Source organism: Geotrypetes seraphini, chromosome 8 (genome assembly GCF_902459505.1).
Source record: "Geotrypetes seraphini chromosome 8, aGeoSer1.1, whole genome shotgun sequence".
NCBI classification, from domain to species: domain Eukaryota; kingdom Metazoa; phylum Chordata; class Amphibia; order Gymnophiona; family Dermophiidae; genus Geotrypetes; species Geotrypetes seraphini.
In genome coordinates this window covers 86,521,934-86,545,081 of record NC_047091.1, presented here as the reverse complement: position 1 = coordinate 86,545,081, position 23,148 = coordinate 86,521,934, and the positions used below count along the sequence as shown (strand labels likewise).

Below are 23,148 nucleotides of genomic sequence, written 5' to 3'. Positions count from 1 at the left end.
GGGGGGGAGTGATATTGCAACAGAAACCCAGTTCAGGTTTGTTGGACACTGGCTGAGCAAAAGTGGTCCATAAATTGACTAGAACTCAGAGCCATTCGACTAGCGCTTCAGGCACTGGAGAAGTCTCTGGAAGGCAATGCAGTCTTCTCGGACAATATGGCAGTGGTAGCCTTTGTCAACAAGCAAGGAAGCACCAGAAGTGAACTGTTACACCTAGAAGCTCAACTCCTCTTTTGGGAGAGGAAAATGTGCAGGCTGACATTATCTCAGTAAGCTGGCTCTCGACCCGGGGGAATGATCTCTATCCCCCCCGGTGTTCACCTCTATAGTTCGGTGGTGGGGCATCCATGGATGGATCTGATGGCCTCAGCTGTAAACTGAAATGCAGATTGCTTTTACAGGTACTAGTGACCTGGATTGGCCAACGTGAGAATGGACTACTGGGCTATTCTTATGTTCTTATGCCTAGAAGCGAGGGGTTGATGTGTTAGTCCAACTGTGGCTGAAGAAAGGGCTCTTGTGCATGTTTCCTTCATGGCCCATGCTAGAGTGAGTCATATAGGGTTGGTAGTCCTAGAGGCACCCGATTGACCCCACAGACCTTGGTATGTGAATCTATTTGCTTCCAGAAGAACAAAGGTCTCAGACTTCTGGTCCAAGTGGATCTTCTCACTCAGAGACCAGTTCCTATCGAGAATCCAGAACTCTTTTGAGCGGGCGGCCCTGACAAGCAAGGGTTACTCAGACATGATTGTTTCAACTCTCCTTAGAGCTAAGAAACCATCAACGGTAGCAGCCTATTCCAAGGCCTGGAAATCCTTTCAGCATTATTGTGTTATGGATGATGTAGAGCCCTTATGAGCTCCAATTTTGGTAGTCCTGGACTTTTGCAAGAGGGACTTCAGAAGGGTCTGTCGGTTGGATCGCTGAAAGTGCAGATAGCAGGCCTTCCTGTTTCCAGGCTTAGGGAGAAAGAGATTCTTTGGCCTCTCACCACATGTCACTTGGTTCATTAAAGGGGCTCTTCGGTTGTGCCCTTCAGTACATCTCCTTTTCCCTTCCTGGAATCTTAACACTGTATTACAAGGTCACAGTAGAGCTCCTCATGAGCCCTTATGGGAGGCTTCCCTTCTGGATCTTACAGTCAATGTTTTTGGTGGTGATTAGGTTGGTGAGACAAGTTTCTGAATTACAAGCTCTGACCTGCAGGGAACTGTTCCTTAAGTTTACGGAAGAAGGGTTCTGCTTGCACACGGTTTCATCCTTCTTATTGAAAGTAGTCTCAGCCTTCCATGTTAATCAGGAAGTCCGTTTGCCTGCTTTTCACCCTATGGTGATTAAGAAAAAGAATAAAGCATTGCATTTGCTGGATGTCAAGTGAGTGCTTCTCCGATACCTCAGAGTCACCTTTTTATTTTGATCAGTCATGCCAAGAAAGGGAGACTGGTATCTAAAGTTTCAATTTCCAGATGGATTAAAATGACTATTTTTTTCATGTATGTGGACTGGAGTAAGCAGTCACCAATCAAATTGAAAGTGCATTTCACTAGAGAAGTCACTATCTCATGAGCGGAGGTCACCTGAAGAAATCTGTAGAGCAGCTATTTGGTCACCCCTCATACCTTTACCAGGTTCTATAGAGTAGGTTTAGCAGCCAGGAAAAACGCTGCTTTCAGGTCATCCATTTTGAAGGCAGGATCAGTGGGCCTGCCCTAGACTCCGGGGACTGCTTTGGTATGTCCCTAGCATGCAGGACCACTAGACACATTGCACTAGAATGAATAATTAGGTTCTTACCTTGATAATTTTCTTATTGTAGATATGTTTAATGGTTCTGAAGTTCCGCCCTGTCAGTGGTCTTCACCTGCCTTCTGCCTTAAGATCAGTCTGAATTTGGAGAATTCTCTGTCTCTCAGATAAACTGAGAGGATAAAATAAAAAGGAAAATACTCAAGAAAGTAAAGTCTGGTCTAAGTCTCTGCTTGATAGCAGGAACATGCAAGTAACGACGAGCTCTATATAAGATTAGTGTTGGTTGCACACAGTTTTTGTATCTGTTTTGATCAGTTACTTGAATGTTATAACGTTAATGGATATGTTGGTTACAGAGAATAGAACTGCATTGTCTGGGATGTTTCCCCATTTCCCTCCTTCCAGTTATGTCTGCCATTACAGTGCTACTTGATTGCTTTTGTACAAGCTGAGGGGGCAGGAGCAGCTCCATGAAAAGGAGATGGAGTTCAAAAGATGATTGACAGCATTCTGCAAGCAACGTGTGGGTTCAGATGCAAAACCCTAGCACTCAGGATCACTAGATACATCTTACAAGAAAGAATATTATCAAGGTAAGAACCTAATCTTTCTTTACATGCTACTTAAAGTTATCAAATTGTTATATGTGCTATATTGCCCCTTATTTTCTTTGATAGATACCACATTGGTGTTCAAGATCTGTGTGTAGCAGGATCTCTGTTACTTTCTCCTGACATCACATAGGGCATCCTTGGATCGCACAGTGATTTCCATTGATTAGTTTTCCAGTTCTCTGTTAAAGCGAGCTTTTTCTTTTTCTGTAGATACCCGTGGACTATCCTGTACTAAAGGGCTGAAATCAGGTGAGAGGATTTCACTGCTTTCCTCTATCTACATTTTCTATTTCCTCTCATTTCAAAAGAAGATTCAGAGAAGTGTTGAGCACTGTGAATGGTTGGAGTGTTGCAGGGTCAGAACCATGGCTCCTTTTGGCCTAAAGATGGCAGCTTCATCAACTGGCAAAACCGAGAGAGAAATATATGTGTGTAATATGCAGAGAGGAGATGGTGCTCACAAAGGATAATTTTGAAACATTTTTACCCAGATAAATAAGTAGCTACTTGGGTAAAACTGGGGGCTGAAAATTCCCTTTCCTCTCTTTGGGTGTCTCTACCCATGCTTCAAAGAAGCGAGACCAGGAGTTGGTGGGAGAACAGGGCTCTTAGGTCTCTGTGGGTACAAAATACCTACTGCCATTCATGGCCCCTGAATATTCAGAGAACCTCTGCAAGGCATTTCTTGCTGACAGTTTGTTGCAAGCCCCAACAGTAAAAGTTGCAGTTGTTCGGGTCTCGCTGCATCTGAGTAGGTAGAACCAACGTTTCATCCATCATGCTGTGGCTTTATTCACTTCCTGAAGAAAGCCACAGCATGATGGCTAAAATGTAGTGCTACCTACTCAGATATGGTAAGACCCGGACAACTGCAACAATCATGACACCGCCCACAGAAGCATAAGAGAAAGTATATACCAGTGTACTACATGCAATGCATATACCACATATAGGCTGCCAGCATGTGGCACACATGTTCTAAAGAGCATATTGACCAATCAGTGCCTTTTATATCCCACACATATCAATCCATGCACTATGTATGCCGTGAGACCCTGTACAACACAGGGTGGATGAGTTGTGTTTGTGGTGCTCACTGCTCAGGCTGTACGTGCTATATAGATAGACAATAAAATACATATGGTGAGGAGTGCTGTATGGATAATTTTTGCTTATGACAATCCAAGAAAATGAGTACGTATTTGTGCATTTTGTTAAAAGTACAAGCAGATATATATTTCTAGTGTGACAGACACTCCATTTCTGAACATGTGGGTAGTCAATCTCTTCTTGTGAGAATTCTTATAGAGAGCTTCATTAGTATTCTTTGCTCCACCTCCCATCCATCTGGGCTGTCCTCCAATTCCTCAATTGTCTCTCTACAAGTGAGATGGTAGGAGCTTATCTTTTCTGCTCGTGTTTCTTCTCATTTAAATATTGTCTTTTTTGTTAACCTTTTTTGCAAGGCTTTTCGATGCAGCAGAAGATCTCTCTTTTGGGACAGCTCTGGCTGCGGCAGAGTACAGACTCTGAGGTTGAGGGTCTGCATCCAAGAGGCAGACTGCTTTGCAATGAACCCACTTGGACAGCCTACACTAACAGTTTGGGGGCTCAGAGACTGTTCCCTTGGGAGCAAGACTCGCCCCAGGTTTGTCCATAGTGGGCTTGAGCACAGGCTGAGTGGCTCCGTGACAGTTTTTCTAGGATCAGGGCCGACTGCTTTCCTCCCCTCATTTGTGTGTACATAATCCAGTGAGGGTTGAGGTCTCTGGCCAGTTTGTTGAGCCCGACAGGCAATCAGAACACACAAGCAGTCCGGATTCCAGGTTTGTTGAGGCAGAAGTAACAGGCTAACAGCCTGGAAACCAAAATCTACTACTACTACTACTACTATCAGGGGAGGGAGGCTTTAAAATCAATTTTTTAGGTTCTGGGGTAGAGTTAAGTTCCCCCACCTCTAATATACTAAAATTGCTAAGCTTTAATTGCCAGTGTAGCTCCCACAGGCTATCTTTGGTGTAAAATCACTGCTGCAGCAGCCATCTTGGATTTCCCTATTTGAAAATAAAAGCTTCTGTCTGCCTTGAAACACCTCGATTTTGCTTAATAACAGGTGTGATAGACTCCTCAGGCAAGGATACCTTGGATTCATACCAAGTTTGTAGTGGATGGCCATCTGAGGATTGTCTGTGTTTCACGTGCCGTGTGGCATGTGAGGGAGTGGGGGCAGGAGCCACTGGCTTAACCTCCTCTGTTCCCTCAGGAGAGGTTGGTGCCCAAGGGCTAGGGAAAAAGTCCAGATTTGAACTGGGGAGCAGCGCAAGTGCATCCCAGGCGAAATGCAGCCATGACGCGACTGTAAAACCCCAGAAAGGAGCTTGTGAGTGTCCACAGCGGCCATCTGGACTTCCTGGTTAGGGGTTTCCCCCTGAATTAATCAATATGATGTTTGAAGCTTACATGGTTAACAAGTGCTGTATGGAACCCTCAGGAATCGTGGCTCTGCTGATGCTGGGGGTTCATCCCCCAAGAGTGTATCTGTCCATTCATCTTGGTCAGGCAGACGGTAGTACACTCCTATCAATATCCTTTTCCCCCTTACACATGGAATTTCTATCTATAAGGATTTCAAGGTGTGTTTCTGCTCCTGTAGAATTTTCAGTCTATTCGATTCAAGGCCCTCCTTAACATATAACTCTATGCCTCCACCAATTCAATCCACCATATCAATACGATATAGCTTGTACCCTTGTATGACAGTGTCCCATTGGTTGTCTTCCTTCTACCAGGTCTCAAAGATGCCTATTATATCTAGGTTCTCATTTACAGCAATATATTCTAACTCTCCCATCTTGTTTCTTAGGCTTCTGACATTTACACACAGACATTTCAAACAATGTTTGTCATATCTATTTACAATTTGCTGAGCAGTTGGCATGGATAATTTGCAATCTTTAAAATCAGCCTGCTCTGTATTTAAGGAAACCTAGTCTACTGTGGCCTGTATTGCAATCTCTCCATCAGGATGCTCTGTCTTCCCTTTTTTGATTATATATTTTAAAGATACTTTGTCCTGAACCATGCTCTTTTGAGCGACTGTTGGCCTTTCCCCAGTTTCCATTTTAAAAGCTACTCTATCACTTTTTTAAATGTTGACACCAGCAGCCTGGTTCCACCTTGGTTAAAATGGAACCCATCTTTGTAGAATAGGCTCCTCTGTCACCCAGTTCCTTATAAATTTAAAATCTTCCTCCCTGTACCATTGCCTCAACCACGCATTGAGACTCCGGACCTCTGCCTGTCTCTTGGGTCATTTACATGGAACAGGGAGCACTTCTGAAAATGGTACCCTGGAGGTTCTGGATTTTAACTTCCTACCTAAAAGTCTAAAATTGGCTTCCAGAACCTCCCTACCGTATTTTCCTATATTATTGGTACCCACATGTACAAAGCAGGTTCCTCCCCAGCATTGTCTAAAATCTTATCTAGATGACACATGAGGTCTACCACCTTTGCACCAGGCAGGCAAGTAATAATAATAATAATAAAAGTTTATATACCGCAGGACCGTAAAGTTCTATGCGGTTTACAATAGTTAAAAATACTACAAATTGAGTAAAACTTACAAAGTTAAAAACTAGTAACTAAAAACTTTAAAGGTCAATTATTGTATAAGATTTTGCAAATCAGCTACCTAAGTGCTTCAAGAACAAATGTTTTTAGGTGTCTTCTAAGTTCCTCATAAGTATTAGTAAGCAAAAGCAATTTTTCCAAATCTTTACCCCATAATGCTGCCTGATACGAAAAAAGATGATGATATTTTTAAAGTTTACATCATGTCCACCAGCTACCCAGCTATCTACGTGCCTAATGATCAAATCTCCCACTATAACATATGTCCTAACCCTTCCCTCCTGGGCAGAAGCCCCTGGAAATTATCCTCAAATAAGTGGAAATGTATATAAACCAAAATCCCAGTTACTCAAAAAAGTTTACAGTATAACAAAACATTCTTAAACAAAGGAAAAAATATCTCAGAAATCCACACCAAAGATCATTACAATCTCTATAGGCTTACTTGTGGATAGGGGTATCGTTCACTGATCCTTAAAAAAACCTTCTGATTCACTTGATTGTGTACATAAACTAACAATCTTATCTTTTTTACTTTTTTCGTATGCTTTGATAGTCCCGTATACTAATAAAAATCAATCATTTTTCTAACATCAATCTATCGCAGATCTTATTTGTAAGCTGCGAAAAAGATTACACCCATAGTGGATTTTCAAATGAAAACATCACAAATAGTGCTTTGTATTAAAAAAACACTTATCTCGTATGGAGCACTTGCAAATCTTTCTTTAAATCCAACCATCCAGCTTATGTTGCACAATATGATATGAGAAAAAGAATCTCCCAAGCCCCAAGAAGGAAACTGTGTTCAGGGAAAGAGACTGCCCACAAGAACAGTTGGAGTAGAACAATTACTCGCTAGAGATAATCCTAAATAAATAAAGGATAATTTATAAAGAGAGCCCTCAGTCACACAACCAACCCCCGACCTCCGGAGGAAACGGCTGCCACTGATTTGCACCTAGAAGGTGTCAACTGTGAAACATCCTAGGGCTCTCTGTGAATTTGGTGCTAAATAACACAAAAGTGCTGTGGTGCAAACTAATCAAAAACGTGCACTGCGAGCAGTCTCTTCCCCTGAACCAGGGGGGCAAAAGATACAAGTGTCCAGATTCAATCTATTGAAGCCAAAAGAAGATACTTAGCTTCTCTGGTAAGCAGTCAGCAAGTCACCAAACGTCCAACGGGACTCCGTTTGGGGCTTGGGAGATTCTTTTTCTCATAGTTTTGTCAGCTCCCTACTTTTCGGGTTTTTCTTCGATTCAGTTGCACAATATGATATAACTTCCTTGAGCCAAACATTTAGGGTTCCTTTTACTAAGGTGCGCTAGTGTTTTTAGCATGCTTTACTTTGCCGCATGCGCTAACCCCGCGCTATGCACCAAAAACTAACACCAGCTCAATGGTGGCATTAGCGTCTAGCTCGTGCGGCAATTTAGCGCACGTTAAGCGCGTGCTAAAACCGCTAGCGCAGCTTAGTGAAAGGAGCCTTTTATATCAGAGTTTTATTTTGGATTCTTCATTCTCATTATCTAATCCAATTAATCATGTTACTAAAAAATGCTTTTTCAGTTTAAAGATGCATAGAAGAGTACGTCATCTTTTTTTTCAGCAATATTTTGCAGTTTTGGTTCAGGCCATTAGTTTATCTCAGTTGGTCTATGGCTTCTCGCTTTATGCTTGTTTAAGTAAATGTAATTTGAGGAGGCTACAACTTATCCAGAATATGGCAGCTAAACTGATATACGGTAAACATAAATATGACCATATCACACCTTTACTGAGATCCCTTCACTGGCTTCCTGCTTACTGGAGGATCCAATTTAAATGTGCAACTCTAATTTTCAAAATCCTATATGGTATTTTGTCTCCTTTGGATCATGTCTCATTTAATTCACAAGAAATCTCTAATTCCAGGAGCTCTCAGAAATATAAACTTGGCTTTCCCACTGTTAAAGGAATAAAAACTATGGCCAATTTTTGTCGATCATTCTCTTTTTTATTTGTAAAAGTTTGGAACGACCTTCCTTCTATAATTAGAGTTCTCTCTCATCTACCCACTTTTTGTAAAGTACTGAAAACATATTTATTACAGAAATTTACTAATGATCCTTCTTTTTCAAATAATCAATCATAAAAGATAAAATTCTGGTCTAAAAGATGTAGGGCTCCTTTTACTAAGCTGTGCTAATGCCTCCAAAGAACTGGCGATAGTTTTTCCGCGTAGCACGGGGGTTAGCGTGCGCTAATAAGAACATAAGAACATAAGCAATGCCTCCGCTGGGTCAGACCTGAGGTCCATCGTGCCCAGCAGTCCGCTCACGCGGTGGCCCAACAGGTCCAGGACCTGTGCAGTAATCCTCTATTTATACCCTTCTATCCCCTTTTCCAGCAGGAAATTGTCCAATCCTTTCTTAAACCCCAGTACCGTACTCTGCCCTATTACGTCCACTGGAAGCACATTATTAACTTTCCTCCCTCTTTACCCTCAAACTCATGTTCTTATTTGTAATCTGTCTATTTAATGATCACATTTTCTTCTTCTACCCCTCTTTTAAAATGTATTTTAACATTTTTTTTTAGCTTTGTAAACCGGCCAGGTGCATATCGATGGTCGATATATAAAAATTTAATTAAACTTGAAACTTCATTCTCAAGCTTCGATTTGGCAAGAAAACCTATTAGATGGACTCTCCAGATTCATGCCTCATTTACGGCAGCTGGCTGAACAACGCTACCACAGCTTAGTAAAAGGAGCCCATAGTTTCTGTTCTAATCTTCTATATAATTTTATTCATATTTTATTAACCGAGTCAAGCCCCCCCTGTTGGGATGAATCAGTATAAAAAAATCAAAGATTAGATCAGATAAAAATTGGTATTAACTCACAGAGATCCTAGACCCATTTCTGAGGAAAATGTGGCACATGGTTAAACATGGAAATCCCCATTCTTTTTCCATGAATAGAACTAGTATCTTCTCATTAAAGCCAAAATGAAATGGATTCATATGAAACATCTTCACACTATATAGACATCAGGGTTTTGGGCGATTGATAACAATTTTTGCATTTACTTATAGTTTAAAGAGAAAAAGAAAAAAAGCAGTTTTAAAAAACCTTTTGCACTATGAATTACAGATTTTTAGATTAGCCCACAGAGTGTTTTAAAATGATGTGAGTGGGTAATGTATGCCAAGCACATTGGTGCATTTGATGGTGTTGAACCCTAGTGAACTCAGATAAAACCTTCCACACGAGTTCCCACTTTAACACTCTGTTTACAACTTCCAAACAAACATTTGGTATAAGGGGCTCAGTTAGCCTGAAACCCTTCAGGTGTCTGGAGAATAGAGAGCAGGTCTGGTTTTTGAAGTTCTACATCTTCACAGGTGACATTACATTACTGTGGATTGGATGAAAAGTATTACAGTAGTTTACAAGCTTTCTGGATCAGCGAATATACTCAGTAAAATGTGAGCAACAGACATTCTCTGCTCAGGTTCAGAGATGTGGGAGTCCCTCAGGGATCCCCGCTGTCACCTGTTTTGTTTAATGTATTCGTATATTCGTTGGTCTACTTGAACGATCTGCTGCTGATTTGGCGGGCTCATAGGATCAATATTGATTTGTCCTCACTGCAGGCCTGCCTGTCCAAGGTTGAAAAATGGCTGTCATCATACCACATGTTACTTAGTATAGAGAAGACATTGGGTTGTTGGATACACAATGATTGGGATATGCCCAGTCTGGCAGTGCATCTATTTGGACAGTTGCTACCTGTCGTATCTTCTTTTAAATACTTGGGCATGCTACTTGATGAAATGTTAACCCTTTCTGCCGTGTGGATAATATGGTTAGATCAGGTTATGTTATATTGTAGAGACTGCGTACGGTGCTTGGGTTGATTGATGTGCCATCATTTTTAATGTTAACGCATGTTTTGTTTATGACTCAGAATATGCAAATTCAGTGCTCTTCAGGCTTTCTGGGAAAGATGTTAAGAAGTTGCAGACATTGCAAAATACAGCTCTTTATATGTTGCATGGGGTAGGTCACTTTGAACATATTACCCCTCCCCTCTTTATATTAGACACCATTGGTTGTCTGATTTCTATAGAATCGGATTTTGATAATAATGCATAAGATAATGTATACTTGGCAGCCACTGATGTTGAGAGATTTGATTAGTTTTTATGTATCAAAGTGGGTATTGCGATCTAGTTCAGTGATGATGCTTCAGGTTCCCTCAGTTTGTGCCACTTGATTAGAGGCCACACACAAAGGAGCTTTTTGGGGTTTTTTTTGCTGTGGCCCCTGGGCTGTGGGATAGTTTGCCAGGGGGGTCTGTGAGCAGAGAAATCATTGCCCCGCTTTAGTAAATGATTAAAGGCCTATATATATATTTTTTTTTTTATTGGGGGGGGGGTAGCATTTGTGGCCCCTCTATGGGAGGATTAGCATATGAGGGGCATTGAGCGCTGGAGAGTTTAGGCAGAGAATTCTTTGAACAGAGTTCTTTGGGTCTAAGTGTGTGACTATTGTGGGGTGGGTCCTGTATGGGCTTTCCTATCATGAATGGGATTCCTTTTCAATTTGAATTAATTTTATCGTTGTTTTTAACAATTGTACACTGCTGGGTTGCCTTGGCAGTTAGGCAGTATATAAAGAATAATAAAAATACAGACCATAGATAAAGTTTTTCATAGATAAAACTTGAAATTATATATGGGCAGGTAAAAGAGAATATATTGGAAATTTGAGAACATACAAGTGCACACACATATATGTATATGGAACTTGCTTCTATGGATGACATCCAAAGTAGCAATCTCTACTTTCTTCTCCTAAATTTAATGCCTCAAATCATCCTCACCTATGACCCACTCTCTCACAATACATTTCCTAGTTGGTTGGCATCATATGAGACACTGATAAGCAGTAGCTGTCACTTCTACTATATCCAGACGGGTCCCTTTGCTCCTGCAGCACCCTTCATACCTGGAACCAGGCTAGAAGCAGTTCTGCTGGGTCATTGAGAGGACTTTGATCCATTCATCACTTGTTGTGTCTCCCTCACTTGGCTCCAGCAGCTGAAGCTCAGATGGATTCCTGCTTCTCTGTGCTACTTGGCTATCTGCAAGCTTGAACCATGCAGAGCCAGAAGTTCTGGTTGGTCTCATGAGGCTTGAAACTGGAAGACCAACCCAAACTTCTGGCACCATGTTGCTCAAGGTTGCAGATACGAGGGAAGTAGGAATCCTACAGAGTTTCTGAGGATGAAATTAAAAGCACTTGGCAGCTGTAAATTGGACAAGCCTGTTTTACAGATATGTAGTGCATGCTAAGAGGGGATGTACTAGGGTCCTCGAGCTGTAATTGGTTTGTCTGTATACCAGTATGTTGACTCATTACAACATGGCATTACTCATCTGGTCATGTTTTCTCCTTCTTACAAGAAAAACATAGGAAATTTTAACTGATGACAAAATAATGAAAGATTGTGTTGCATTCCATTCTGATTCCCAATTGTTTTTTTAAATGGTCCCAAAGGAGGTGACTTGGTGGATAAGAGGCATGTGGAATGACTTGCGTTCAATTCCCAGCTTAGATCTTCTGTTGCCTTAATGTTATGCTGGGCCTGGGGAAGCCAGAGAGGCAGAGCTCACAGTCCATGTTGGAAGGGTATTCTAGACATGGTCCACCTAGCAGCCCATACTTATTGCCCATGATTGCAAGGTTCCAGAAGGAAAGGGAATGGGGACTTGTATACCACCTTTTTGTGGCTTTGGCATTTCAAAGCTGACATTCAAAGTGGTGGGCACTGGAGGATTAAGTGACTTGCCCAGGGTCACAAGGAGCAGTACTGGGATTTGATCTCGCAACCTCTGGGTGCAGAGGCAGAAGCTCTACTAGTGAGCCACACCTTCCCCAGAAGGAGCCTTGCTGCGTGGCTCTAGGCTCAGAACTGGTACCACATTGACCATCTATGACTAGAATCTGTTAGTTTTTTTTAGAAATTTAAAATTGATCGGAAGACATTTTTATTCCAGGATGCATTTGGGTTATAGGCCCATGAATGTATCTATATCATCTTTGTTCTTCTGGGTTCTGCTGTTTATTGTTGGCAGTCTCAGGTTATCCAGCTGGCAGGTACAAATTAATCTTTTCTTTATTCTGTTCCTTTGGTGAATATAGTAATTTCTACTTTATTTTATTTTCTGTATTTTATAGATATATGTAAACTGCTCAGAAAATCAATGGGCAATATATCAAGCATCGATTAAATCTTCATCTTGATATAAAACAAGTGGAAAATCCCTGGATAGCTGTGAGCCGAGGCTCATGGTGCTATAGCCCACCTAAAGCAAATTTTAAATGGAATTGGTTACCCAGAGAAGCCAAAGAATGCTCTTGGGTCAAAAACATATAAAAAGTAGTCTCTATAGGTAGTCTGGGTATACTGACAGGTTTTGTACATACATGTTTGTAGTGATTGAATTGAAAGTGAAATGGCACTGGCTCATTGGATCATTCTTGTCTGCACAGGTAGCTGTCCAGGGAAGAGCTTTGCATGTCACAGTGGCCAATGTGTAAACAAGGAGAACCCTGAGTGTGACAGCACCACAGACTGCCTAGATGGGTCAGATGAAGCAAACTGTGGTAGGTAAAAGCAGGGATCCTGACCAGAGTGCATCTGGTCAGACCACCTGAGGGCTAACTTTCAAATACTAAGGAGCAACCCAAACCCTCACACACCTACAAAACATTGAAAAGATGGCCCAACAATCACCTTCAGACCCTCCCTTAATCCTACAAAATTCTGGCCCCACTTCAATCTACTATTCAGCCCAAACACAGAAATAGATTTCAACACCAACTGGATCACCCTCAGCAATCAGATCCTAGACAAAATTGCTCCACTAAAGAAATTGCATCACTTAATCGACTTAAAAGAAAAGCACAACAACTTGAAAGAATCTGGAACAAAACAAAGAAGGAAGAGGATAAAGCAATTTGGAGATCCAAAATCCACGAGTACAAAAATCATCAAGGAAAAATGACGTACCTTCTACTCCAACAAAATAGGATCCCCCACAACCAATAGCCAAGAACTTTCAGATTAATCAACTCACTACTTGAAATTGATCACCACAAAAGATGCCCCTCCACACAATTACCAACTGCTGAGAACTTCAAGTCAAAAATTCTCAACCTCAGAACCTCCTTCCAAAATCTACCATCCAGCCCCCCCGCCCCCCCCCACACACACAACACACCTACACACTCTGACTCAACCCCAGTAGACATGAACTGGAACTACTTTGAAACCCCAAACTGGTTCCTATTTCTCAAGCTCTATAATAAATATGCCAAAACCTTCTGCCGCCTAGCCAACTGCCCACCCACCATCATGAGAGCAGCCCCCCACTTATTCAGACCATGCTCTTTGACTGGATATTTCATCTAATGGCAAACGGAAAATTCCCAACCAACCTTGGCCACATCCTCATCTCACCCGTTGTAAAGAACCACAAAGACCCCATTTCAACAACATCCAACTATAGACCTGTAGCCAACATCCCCTTCTTCACAAAACTGATGGAAGGTCTGATCAACGCTGCCCTTACGAACTACCTAGATAAATTCTCAATACTTCACGAATACCAGTCAGGATTCCGCTCACACCACAGCACCGAAACAGGCTTAGCCTCCATCTTAGATCACATCGCACAACTACTCAGCCCAGGGAAACACTCACTAATACTCCAATTTGACCTTAGCATCATCTTAGATCTGCTGGACCACAACATCCTACTCAGCCGTCTAGATGCCATAGGTATCTCGGGCCACGTAACCAACTAGTTTAAAGGCTTCTTAAAACACCAATCCTACCATGTCATCAGCGAGCAAACCTGCTCCCCTCTATCCCCCACCCTATTTAATCTTTATATGTCCTCCCCAGACCAAGACCTATCCAAACTGAACCATCAATCATACATCTACGCTGATGACATCACAATCATCCTCCCCATCTCTACTCTGTCAACCGAAACCAGACACTTCATCTATCTATCATCAACCAAGTAGAACAATGGTCAACTAACTCCAAACTAAAGGCAACCCGGAAAAGACCAAGATATTTCTGGCCTCCCCAACAAACAAGCCAATCGAATCAACTATCAACTTAAATGGAAGAAACTTTCCAATTAACCCTACCATCAAAATCCTAGGAGTCACCCTAGATCAGCAACTGACACTCGAAGCCCACATCAACATCCTAATTAAAAAAATGCTTCCAATTACTATGGAAACTATGCACGCTAAAACCATACTTTGATTTTATGTCAATCAGAATGTTGGTCCAGTCTCTGGTCCTAAACTCACTGGACTACTGCAACATAGTCTGCCTAGGATCTCACAAAAAAAACCATCAAGAAACTGAGACTTATCCAGAACACAGCCGTTCGACTAATCTTTGGCTTGAAAAAGTCTGACCACATCACCCCATACAACAAGAAACTTCATTGGCTACTATTGCTGCCCAATTCAGGAAAAAAAATTGATTCGATTTGATTCAGCCTATTGAATCGGTTTTTTGATTCAGCCTATTGAATCGATTTTCCTGCCCAAGTGGATGTTTTTTTTTCAAACATACTGGCAGGTTTATTTTATAGCCTCTAAACCCCTTTTATAGCCTCTTTACCCCCTTTGCCCTCTCCTACCCACATTGGTGCTATGGTGTAAACAAAATAAACAAACAAAAAAGACTTTTCCTCTCTCTGTTAAATCATAGCTCATGTTTGCGGTCTAACACCAGCTCTGGCAGGATACACATTTCAAATCTGACATATTGTAATCACAAAACAGAAAATAAAATTATTTTTTCTACCTGTTATTGTCTGGTCATTATTCAAATATTGTTGGTTCCAGGCTCTGGTTGTCTTCTGATAACTCGCTTGCCAGGGTCTCCTTCTTTCTTCTTTCTCTGTGCTAACCATCTATCTTCCATCTCTGTCCTCCCCTTCCATTTCCCTTCTCTCCCTCGGAGGTCTGACATCTTCCCTTTTTTCATCTCCTTCCACACAGCTGCAGTGATGGACCCCACCATCCCCAGATCCACAATCTCTCCTTTTCTTAACTATACTTTCATCCAGCTTCTCTCCCTCCTTCCCCAGTGTAACATTTCTCCTTTCATTCTTTCTGCCTCCCCATCCATCTCGCCCTCTCCATGAGTCCAATACTTTCTGCCTCCTGCACGCTTTCTCTCTCTGTCCTTGCCTCTTCCCTCAAGTGGCAACCCTCCATCCCAGCCCCCAACCCAAAAATGCTCTCTCCCCATGCACCATTTCACCCTCCCCTCCAGTGTGTAGCACCTTTCCTTTCCCTCCCTTTCTGCCAGGTCCAGCAGCACCTCTTCTCCCTTCCTTTTACCTCCCCCTTATCCAGCAGTACCCTTCTCCCTTCCCTGCTCTCCCTTGTCCAGCAGTACCCCTTCTCCCTTCCCTGCTCTCCCTGTCCAGCAATACCCCTTCTCACTTCCCTGCTCCCCCTGTTCAGCAATACCCCTTCTCCCTTCCCTGATCTCCCTTGTCCAGCAGTACCCCTTCTCCCTTCCCTGCTTCCCTTGTCCAGCATTACCCCTTCCCTGCTCCCCCTGTCCAGCAGTACCCCTTCTCCCTTCCCTTCCTCCGTGTATTTCTAGACCAGGGCCCCCCTCACCCAAAGGCCTGTCCCCCCCGAAGGCCTGGCCCACCCACCCCCGAAGGCATGCATGTTCCCCCCCTTCTTTGCAGTTCCTCTAGCTTTCCCCCAGGCCTCCTGCTCATACCACAGCCTGCAGAGAGGATTGCCGTTGCTCTATGCAATCCTTGCAGGCTACCACCATCCTCAGAAGTACGTTCCCTCTGACACGATCTTGCCCCTGACATCAGAGGAGGGGTGGGACCGCGTCAGAGAGAACGTTCTTCTGAGGATGGTGGTAGCCTGCAAGGATTGTGTAGAGCACTGGCGATCTTCTCTGCAGGCTGCGGTAAGAGCAGGAGGCTAGGGGGAAGCCGGAGGATGCTGCAAAGAGCGCCAAACCATGGAACAAGGTAGAACCATGATTTCTGCAGCTCTTCCCGACTGACCCTCCCCCCTCCCCCTCCCCCTCTAAAGCAGGAGTGGCAGGCCAGCAAGAAGCAGCGCTGCTGCTCCTGCTTTAGGAAGGCACGGGGAGGAGGGTTGGTCACCAAATCGGCCAGGCTGATTTTTAAAAAATCAAATCGATTCGAATCGATTCACCCAAAGTGAATCGGTGAATCAGGCAGCACTACTGGCTACCTATCGAGGCCAGAATAATCTTCAAATTTATTTGACTCTGCTTCAAGACTCTCTTCGGCACAACATCCACCTACCTCCTGAAACACCTCACCCTACAGGACAAACTCCACCTCTCTCGCAGAACATTACTGTTCACATTTCCTTCTCCCAAAGGATGCAATTTCAAAAGATTCCTCAACAGGACACTCTCCTTTCAAGCAGGGATCTGAAATACCTTAAGCGACCTAATCCTGAACTCACTAACATACCATTCATTCAGAAAATCATTAAAAACCCACCTAATCAGCAAATTTATCTGATCCTTCAATTATGCTCCACACCTACCTCATTTCACTTGCTCCTTCCTCCTACCCTATATCCCCCTGTCACATAACTGTCTATCTACTCCTCCTCAAATCTTATTGATGTTAGCTGGCTGTCCTGACAGCATTCCTTGTTGTACACCGTGTTGAACTGAAAAGGTATGACGAGATATAAATAAAGCCATTATTATCTACTCTCTAGCAGCCTTCGGTGCACTGACACATTTCTAAGTATTCTGCAAGAGATATGCTGATTTTCATGGATAATCATCCTGTGTTAAACTGTCTTTCAGTTGTGATATGGGACAGACTCTAGCAAAATGCAGGAGCTGGAAATGCTGGGAGATTCCTGCAAAGTGCTGAGAACAAATGAGCTGAAAATTCCAGGGAGACTCCAGCAAAATGCAGAGAGTTCAGTAGAAATGCCAGGGGAGACTACTAAAATGCAGAGAGAGCAGGGGCTGAAAATACCAGAAAGATTCTGGAAAACTGGAGAGGGTGAAAGGGTTGGTAAAGCCAGAGGAGACACTAGCACTGCAGAGAGCACAGGAGATGGAAATGCTGATGGAGATTCCAGCTGAACTTGTGAACTGTAAATACTGTAGGCTCTGAAGAAATTAATAGGCAATGAAGAATTTAGAGTTGAAATAGTGCTCTAGTTTTTGAGGTCCTGGAAGCTTAACAATTTTCTCTTTCTCTTTCAGACTGTGGTGACAGGCCTGCAATGAAGAAAGGGAATCGCATTGTGGGTGGCTCAGATGCTTCCAGAGGGGAGTTCCCCTGGCAAGTCAGCCTGAGGGAAAATGATGAACATTTCTGCGGGGCGGCCATCTTCAATGAGCGATGGCTGGTATCTGCGGCACACTGTTTCAATGAGTAAGCACAAAACATAGTTTTTCTAGGGAGGGCTAATCATTTTTTTTGGTGCATAAGACTGAAGAATTTTAGTCGGTGTATCCCCATATTCCTAGAGGACCAAGAGAGATTGCCCCATTTTGTATTAAATGGAAGCTTGCTGTTTACAAATTCAAACAAGCAGAAGATCAGGCATCCAGGCTGATTCAGATGGGTCTTGAGGCATGTTGCTGGCCCATTAAACCTTTTGGGAATCAGAAGCAACAAGTAAATGGTCTCAGAAATGTATAATAAGCCACAGGTTTTGTCACCTGTCAGTGACCGTTTTGGGGTCTGGGCTTATCAGTGATCAAACTTTGCCATCTCTGCACCAGCATTTAGGGGAACTTTCTTGTTGCTGCTGTGTTATCCAATCTGCAGTACAGCAATAGAGCAGTGATGTCTTTGGGTCTCTCTCTGCCTTGGGCTTGAGGTACTTGCTGCCATATTTCTGCTCTATTGCTGCCAGAACAAATTGGATACTGCCAGTGGCTAAATTTGACCCTTCTGTGAAGTGGGAACATGGGCCTTGATTGATCACCTGGTTTATGGAGCCTACAAAAACTTTTCATATAAAAATTATTTTACTCTTATCAGAGAATGTGGTGAAAGCAGTTAGCTTGTTAGGTGCCATCGACTTGTGTTCTAGTCCTAGCAACTTTATTAAGAATTACAGATCTAAAAAGATTGATTTTATGCTAGTCCAGTCAGGTCCTCCAGTGTCATCCCCATGGTTGTTTTCAACGTGTCCAACCATTTGATTGCAGGTCGCCCTCTTCGCCTGGTTCCTTCTATCTTCCCAAACATATTGTCTTTCTCCAGTGATCTCTCTTTCTCTTCTGACAGTGTGACCAAAATAAGAGTCTCTTAACTTCATCATTTGGGCTTCTAGTGACATAGCCAGTTTATCTCTTCCAGAATTGATTTGTTAGTTCTGGCAGTCCATGGCACAAATAAAATCCTTCTCCAGCACCAAAGCTCAAATGAATCAATCTTCTTTCTGTCTTGTTTCCATAGTATCCAGCTTTCGCATCCATAATTGACCACTGAGAAAATTAGTGCATGTGCAAATCTGATCTTTGTTTGGAGTGTTATTTCTTTGCCTTTGAATAAATACTTTGTCGAGAGCCTTCATTGAAAATTGACCAAGTGCTATTCAGCTGAGTATTTCTGCCTTTCTAATTGCTTCTTTGTTTACGGAAGAGCCCAGAAAATTTTAATCCTTTACAACTTCTATTCTATCACCTTGAAACTCAAAATCGTCATCTGTGTTCATAATCTTCGTCTTATGTTCAGTTCTAATCCTATATTATAACTTTCAACTTTGACTTTTCTCAGTAGATCCAGCATTTCTTCTTTGCTGCTGGTGATGAGCATTGTATCATCTGCATAGCACAGGTTGTTTATATTTCGAACACCAACTTTGAAACCGATGCTTTCTTCTTAAAATTTGTTTATCTGAAGATAGCTTTGCCATAAAGGTTGAACAGGTAAGGTGACAAGATGCATCCTTGCCTGACACCATGTTTTATTGGAAACCAATCAGTGCTGCCATATTCAGTTCTCACTGCAGCTTCTTGATTTTCTTAGCGGCTCTTTATGTGTTCAGGTATTCCCATTTGAGCTACAGTTCTCCATAGCTTATTGTGTTCCACACTGTCAAAAGCTTTGCTATAGTCAATGAAGTAAAAGTATAGGGGCTTTTGGTATTCTTTGCTCTTCTTCAATATCCATCTAACATTGGCAATAATGTCTTTTGTTCCCCGACCTTTTCTGAAACTGGCCTGAACTTTGGGAAGTTGTTGCTCAATGTATGATTGTAGCCTTCTTTGTATTATTTTCAGCAATATTTTGCTGGCGTGTGGAATTAATGCAATTGTTCTGTAATTGTATAGTCCTTGGCATCCCCTTTCTTCAGTATAGGTGTGAGCTGTGATCTTCTCCAATCGGTTGGCCATGTTTTTCCTTCCAGATCTGTGAGGGCTATGAAAGCACCTTCTGAACCTTTGATTAATTCAAATGGAATACAGTTGATATCAGGTGATTTGTTTTTCAATAAAGCTTTTAATTGCTGTCATGAATTCTTCTTTTAAAATATCTGGTTCTTCTTCAGTGTCAGTTTCCAGTTCAATTTCCCCAATATTATCCTCATTGCCTTTTTTGTACAAATTTTCTGTATATTCTTTCCATTTCTTTTTAATGCTTTCTGGATCATGATGCCATTCTATTGGTGACTTTATGCATCCCCAATCAGGGTTGGAATTTCTGCTGCAATCTCTTAATATTCTGATATGCTAATCTGTTTTTCTGTTTACATGTTCGATTCAATTTTCTGACAAAAATCCTTGAGATATTGCTCTTTGGTTTGCTAAACTTGACGTTGAAACACTCAATTCATATGTGATACTTTTTCTCTTTCTTCAGATAATTTTGCTTGTTTATTTTGTTCTGCTACTTTTTTGGTTTCTTCTGAGATTAGAGAGTTACGTGGGAACAGAAATCACCTGACCCTGCTGGAATCAAATCAATCCCTGCCCATTCCCGCAAGTAATTGAATTCGTCCCTACCAGTCCCTATAAACTTCAGAAGTAGTTATTTCATTGAATTATGCTACTGAATTAAAGGCTCTGGTAGAGACTCGTTTATAAATAAGCAAAGACACTTTATTAATTTGGAAATATTAATTGGGAAGAATACATATTTTGTAAACGGGTCTCTGCTAGAGCCTCTAATGTAAATATAAAATATAAATACTCCAGCTGATGAGGACCCCCAAGCTATGTTAGCTGAGTACTTCCTGTGAAGGTGGCTAGTGGTTCCTTTTGACAAACTTGGCAGGCAGCAGTAGCATCCCTGAATCACAGATGCTGGCACCTCAGTGGCTCAGGGATGCTGCCAGCAACTGCTGCGCTTGGTGGTGGGGAGTTCTGGCCATCTTTGGAGGAGGTCCTCATTAGAGAATGACATGGTGATTGTGACCTGCGGCTAGCCGTAGGTAACCCACAGGAACAGGGGGAAAAATATTGTTTGCTGCGGGTACGGGGCGTCATGGAGCAATGAATGGCCTTGTCCCCACAGTAAAGTATCTTATTTATTTATTCAATTTTCTATACTGTTCTCCCAGGAGAGCTCAGAACGTTTTACATGGGTTTATTCAGATACTCAAGCATTTTTCCCTGTCTGTCCCAGTGGGCTCACAATCTTTCTAATGTACCTGGGCAATGGGGTGGATTAAGTGACTTGCCCAGGGTCACAAGGAGCAGCGTGGGTTTGAACCCACAACCCCAGGGTGCTGAGGCTGTCGCTTTAACCACTGCGCCACACTCTCCCTATCTGCCACGAGTTGCCTCCCTTCCCACCCCTCCCGGTCAGCAGCCTTCCTCATGATTATGCATCCAGCAGCCCCCTTTCGCGATTGTGGGTACAGCAGCAGCTCCCCCCCCATCGCAAGTGCAGCAGCCCACCTCCCTCCCTCTCGCAGGTCCAACAGCCCCCATTCTCGCACCCTGCCTACCTCCCGATTGCCAGCGGCAAAAAAATCCCAAAACAACAAACCTGTGACTCTCCTAGGTCGACCCCTTCGTGCCTCCTGGGACAGACCTACCACTGACTTAGAAGCTTCCTGCATGCAGGGCTGCTCCAACCGGAACCTTATTTATTTAAAAAAAAAATACATTTTTATTGAATGTTATAAAAGAAAATACAAAACAGCAAAAATTGGATATCAGCTCTATCATGAATGGAAAATACAGCAATAATACCGTACAACTGTCTTCTAACCGAAATTGCACAAAATGCATCTCCCAACCCAACAGCAATAAACCCGATACCCACTCTCGAACATCACCCAACACCTTACCCTCAATCCCCGTGAACAAGAGCACACCGAGAGGTAACCCCGTGTTGGTTCTTCAGAAAGCCACCCCAACAATACAATCCACCTCCGCAACCCCCTCCCCAACCCTCCCTCTTCTCCCGTTGATAAACTTAAGTCCAAGTTTCCAAGTTTTATTAAAAATTTGATCAAACGCTTATATAATTTCTAAACGATTTACATTAAAAATATTAAAATAGTAATTTACAAAGAAAACATATAAACAATACTAAGGGCTTGTTTTACAAAGCCACACGGCAACAGCCCCGAAGCCCTTTAGATCTCTATGGGCTTCGGGGCCGTTACCGCATAGCAACTGCTAGCGCGGCTTTGTAAAACAGGCCCTAATATTGATACTGACTTACAAGAAACAAAAGGAAAGAAAGGGAAGAACTACAATTTTTAAAAGCAAAGAAACATTCAAAGTAAAGGGGAACCTTCTTGCTGTTGAGTCCCTCTTTCCGATGTAACTTCCAACTGACACTGCTCTCTAGCACCTGACTTCCCCACCTATCTCTTCTCTGGGCCAGCCACTGTAATTTAATCTATGGGCAGCAGGCAGCAGCCATGAGTAAGCCTGCTGCCTCCAGCCTGCCCCGGAAGCCACCTCTCTGCAAGTCTCGCTTATGCAGGAACAGGAAATCGCTACAGAGAAGCGGCTTCCGGTGCAGGCTGGCGGCAGCAGGCTTACTCTTTGCTGCTGCCAGCTGCCTGAAGATTTAATTACAGCGGCTGGCCTGAGTAAGAGGTAGGTGGGGGAGTCGGAAGGGTGATGGGACAAAAGCGCGTGAGACATCAGCACGCCGACATTGCAACGACAACAATTTGGCGCAAGACACCTGCGCGCTGGCAAAAAAATTACTTTTAAAAAGCTCAGACGGGGTGTGTGTGGGGAAACCCCCACTTTACTTCATACTCTTCACACTGCCGTTGGGGGGGGGTTGCAATCCCCCACATTATAGAGAAAACTTAACTTTTTCTGAAAAAATCAGGAAAAAGTTAAGTTTACTCTATAATGGAGGGTTCCAACCCCCCAAAACCCCCTCAACGGCAGCGCGAAGATGGGGGTTCTCCACTCACACCCCACGTCGGAGCTCTTTAAAAGTAAGTTTTTTGCCAGCGCACTGGTGTCTTGCGCTGAATTGTCGGCGCTGCAATGTCGGCGCGCTGATGTCTCGTGCACAAATGACTATGAACCATCGGAAGAGCTGGATAAACTTGGACAGACTTCACCATTTTTGAAAAACTGTCTAGGCACCCAAAAAAGAGGACATGTCCATGTTTTCCCAGATGTCTGCTAACCTATGGTGAGTAAAAGACTCCTTGTAAAATAGCTGTATCCTCCTTACAGAGGATTTACCGACATTATAAACAAAATCAGAAACCAGTCCAAAAATCCACAACTCACAACTGCTCGATTTCTTGCAACCAACTTTTGAAAGCAGCCCTATTGGACAAGAAAACCTTGAACTTGGCAACACTGCCTACACTGCTGCTCTCTTCTGCTTCCTGCTATTAGCCTATTAGTTAGACATTCCTTAGCTAGCCAATAAGCTGCAGGGGGAGGCAGGACCAGTAGATTAGAATACACCAATATTAGAATATCCTGCTTTCCCTTGTGGCCTATTGGCTGGCTAGGAAATGTCTGTCAAATGGTGCCTCCTAAGCTAGTGTTCTTCAATTTATTTACACCTGTGGACTGGCGGAAAAAAAAAATTATTTTGTGGACTGGCAAACTACTAGGACTGAAATTTA

The 23,148-nt window shown here is 42.8% G+C and overlaps 1 protein-coding gene across 1 annotated transcript in view; it reads left to right on the top strand.

The window, feature by feature from the left end:
* The window catches only part of TMPRSS9 (transmembrane serine protease 9), a 162,885-nt gene that overhangs the window by 62,829 nt on the left and 76,908 nt on the right, over positions 1 to 23,148 (top strand). The window contains exons 8-10 of the mRNA XM_033956023.1: positions 2,577 to 2,615; positions 12,547 to 12,660; positions 17,330 to 17,501. Of these exons, the coding sequence (XP_033811914.1) occupies positions 2,577 to 2,615; positions 12,547 to 12,660; positions 17,330 to 17,501 (325 nt within the window). The remainder of the gene's footprint in view (positions 1 to 2,576; positions 2,616 to 12,546; positions 12,661 to 17,329; positions 17,502 to 23,148) is intronic.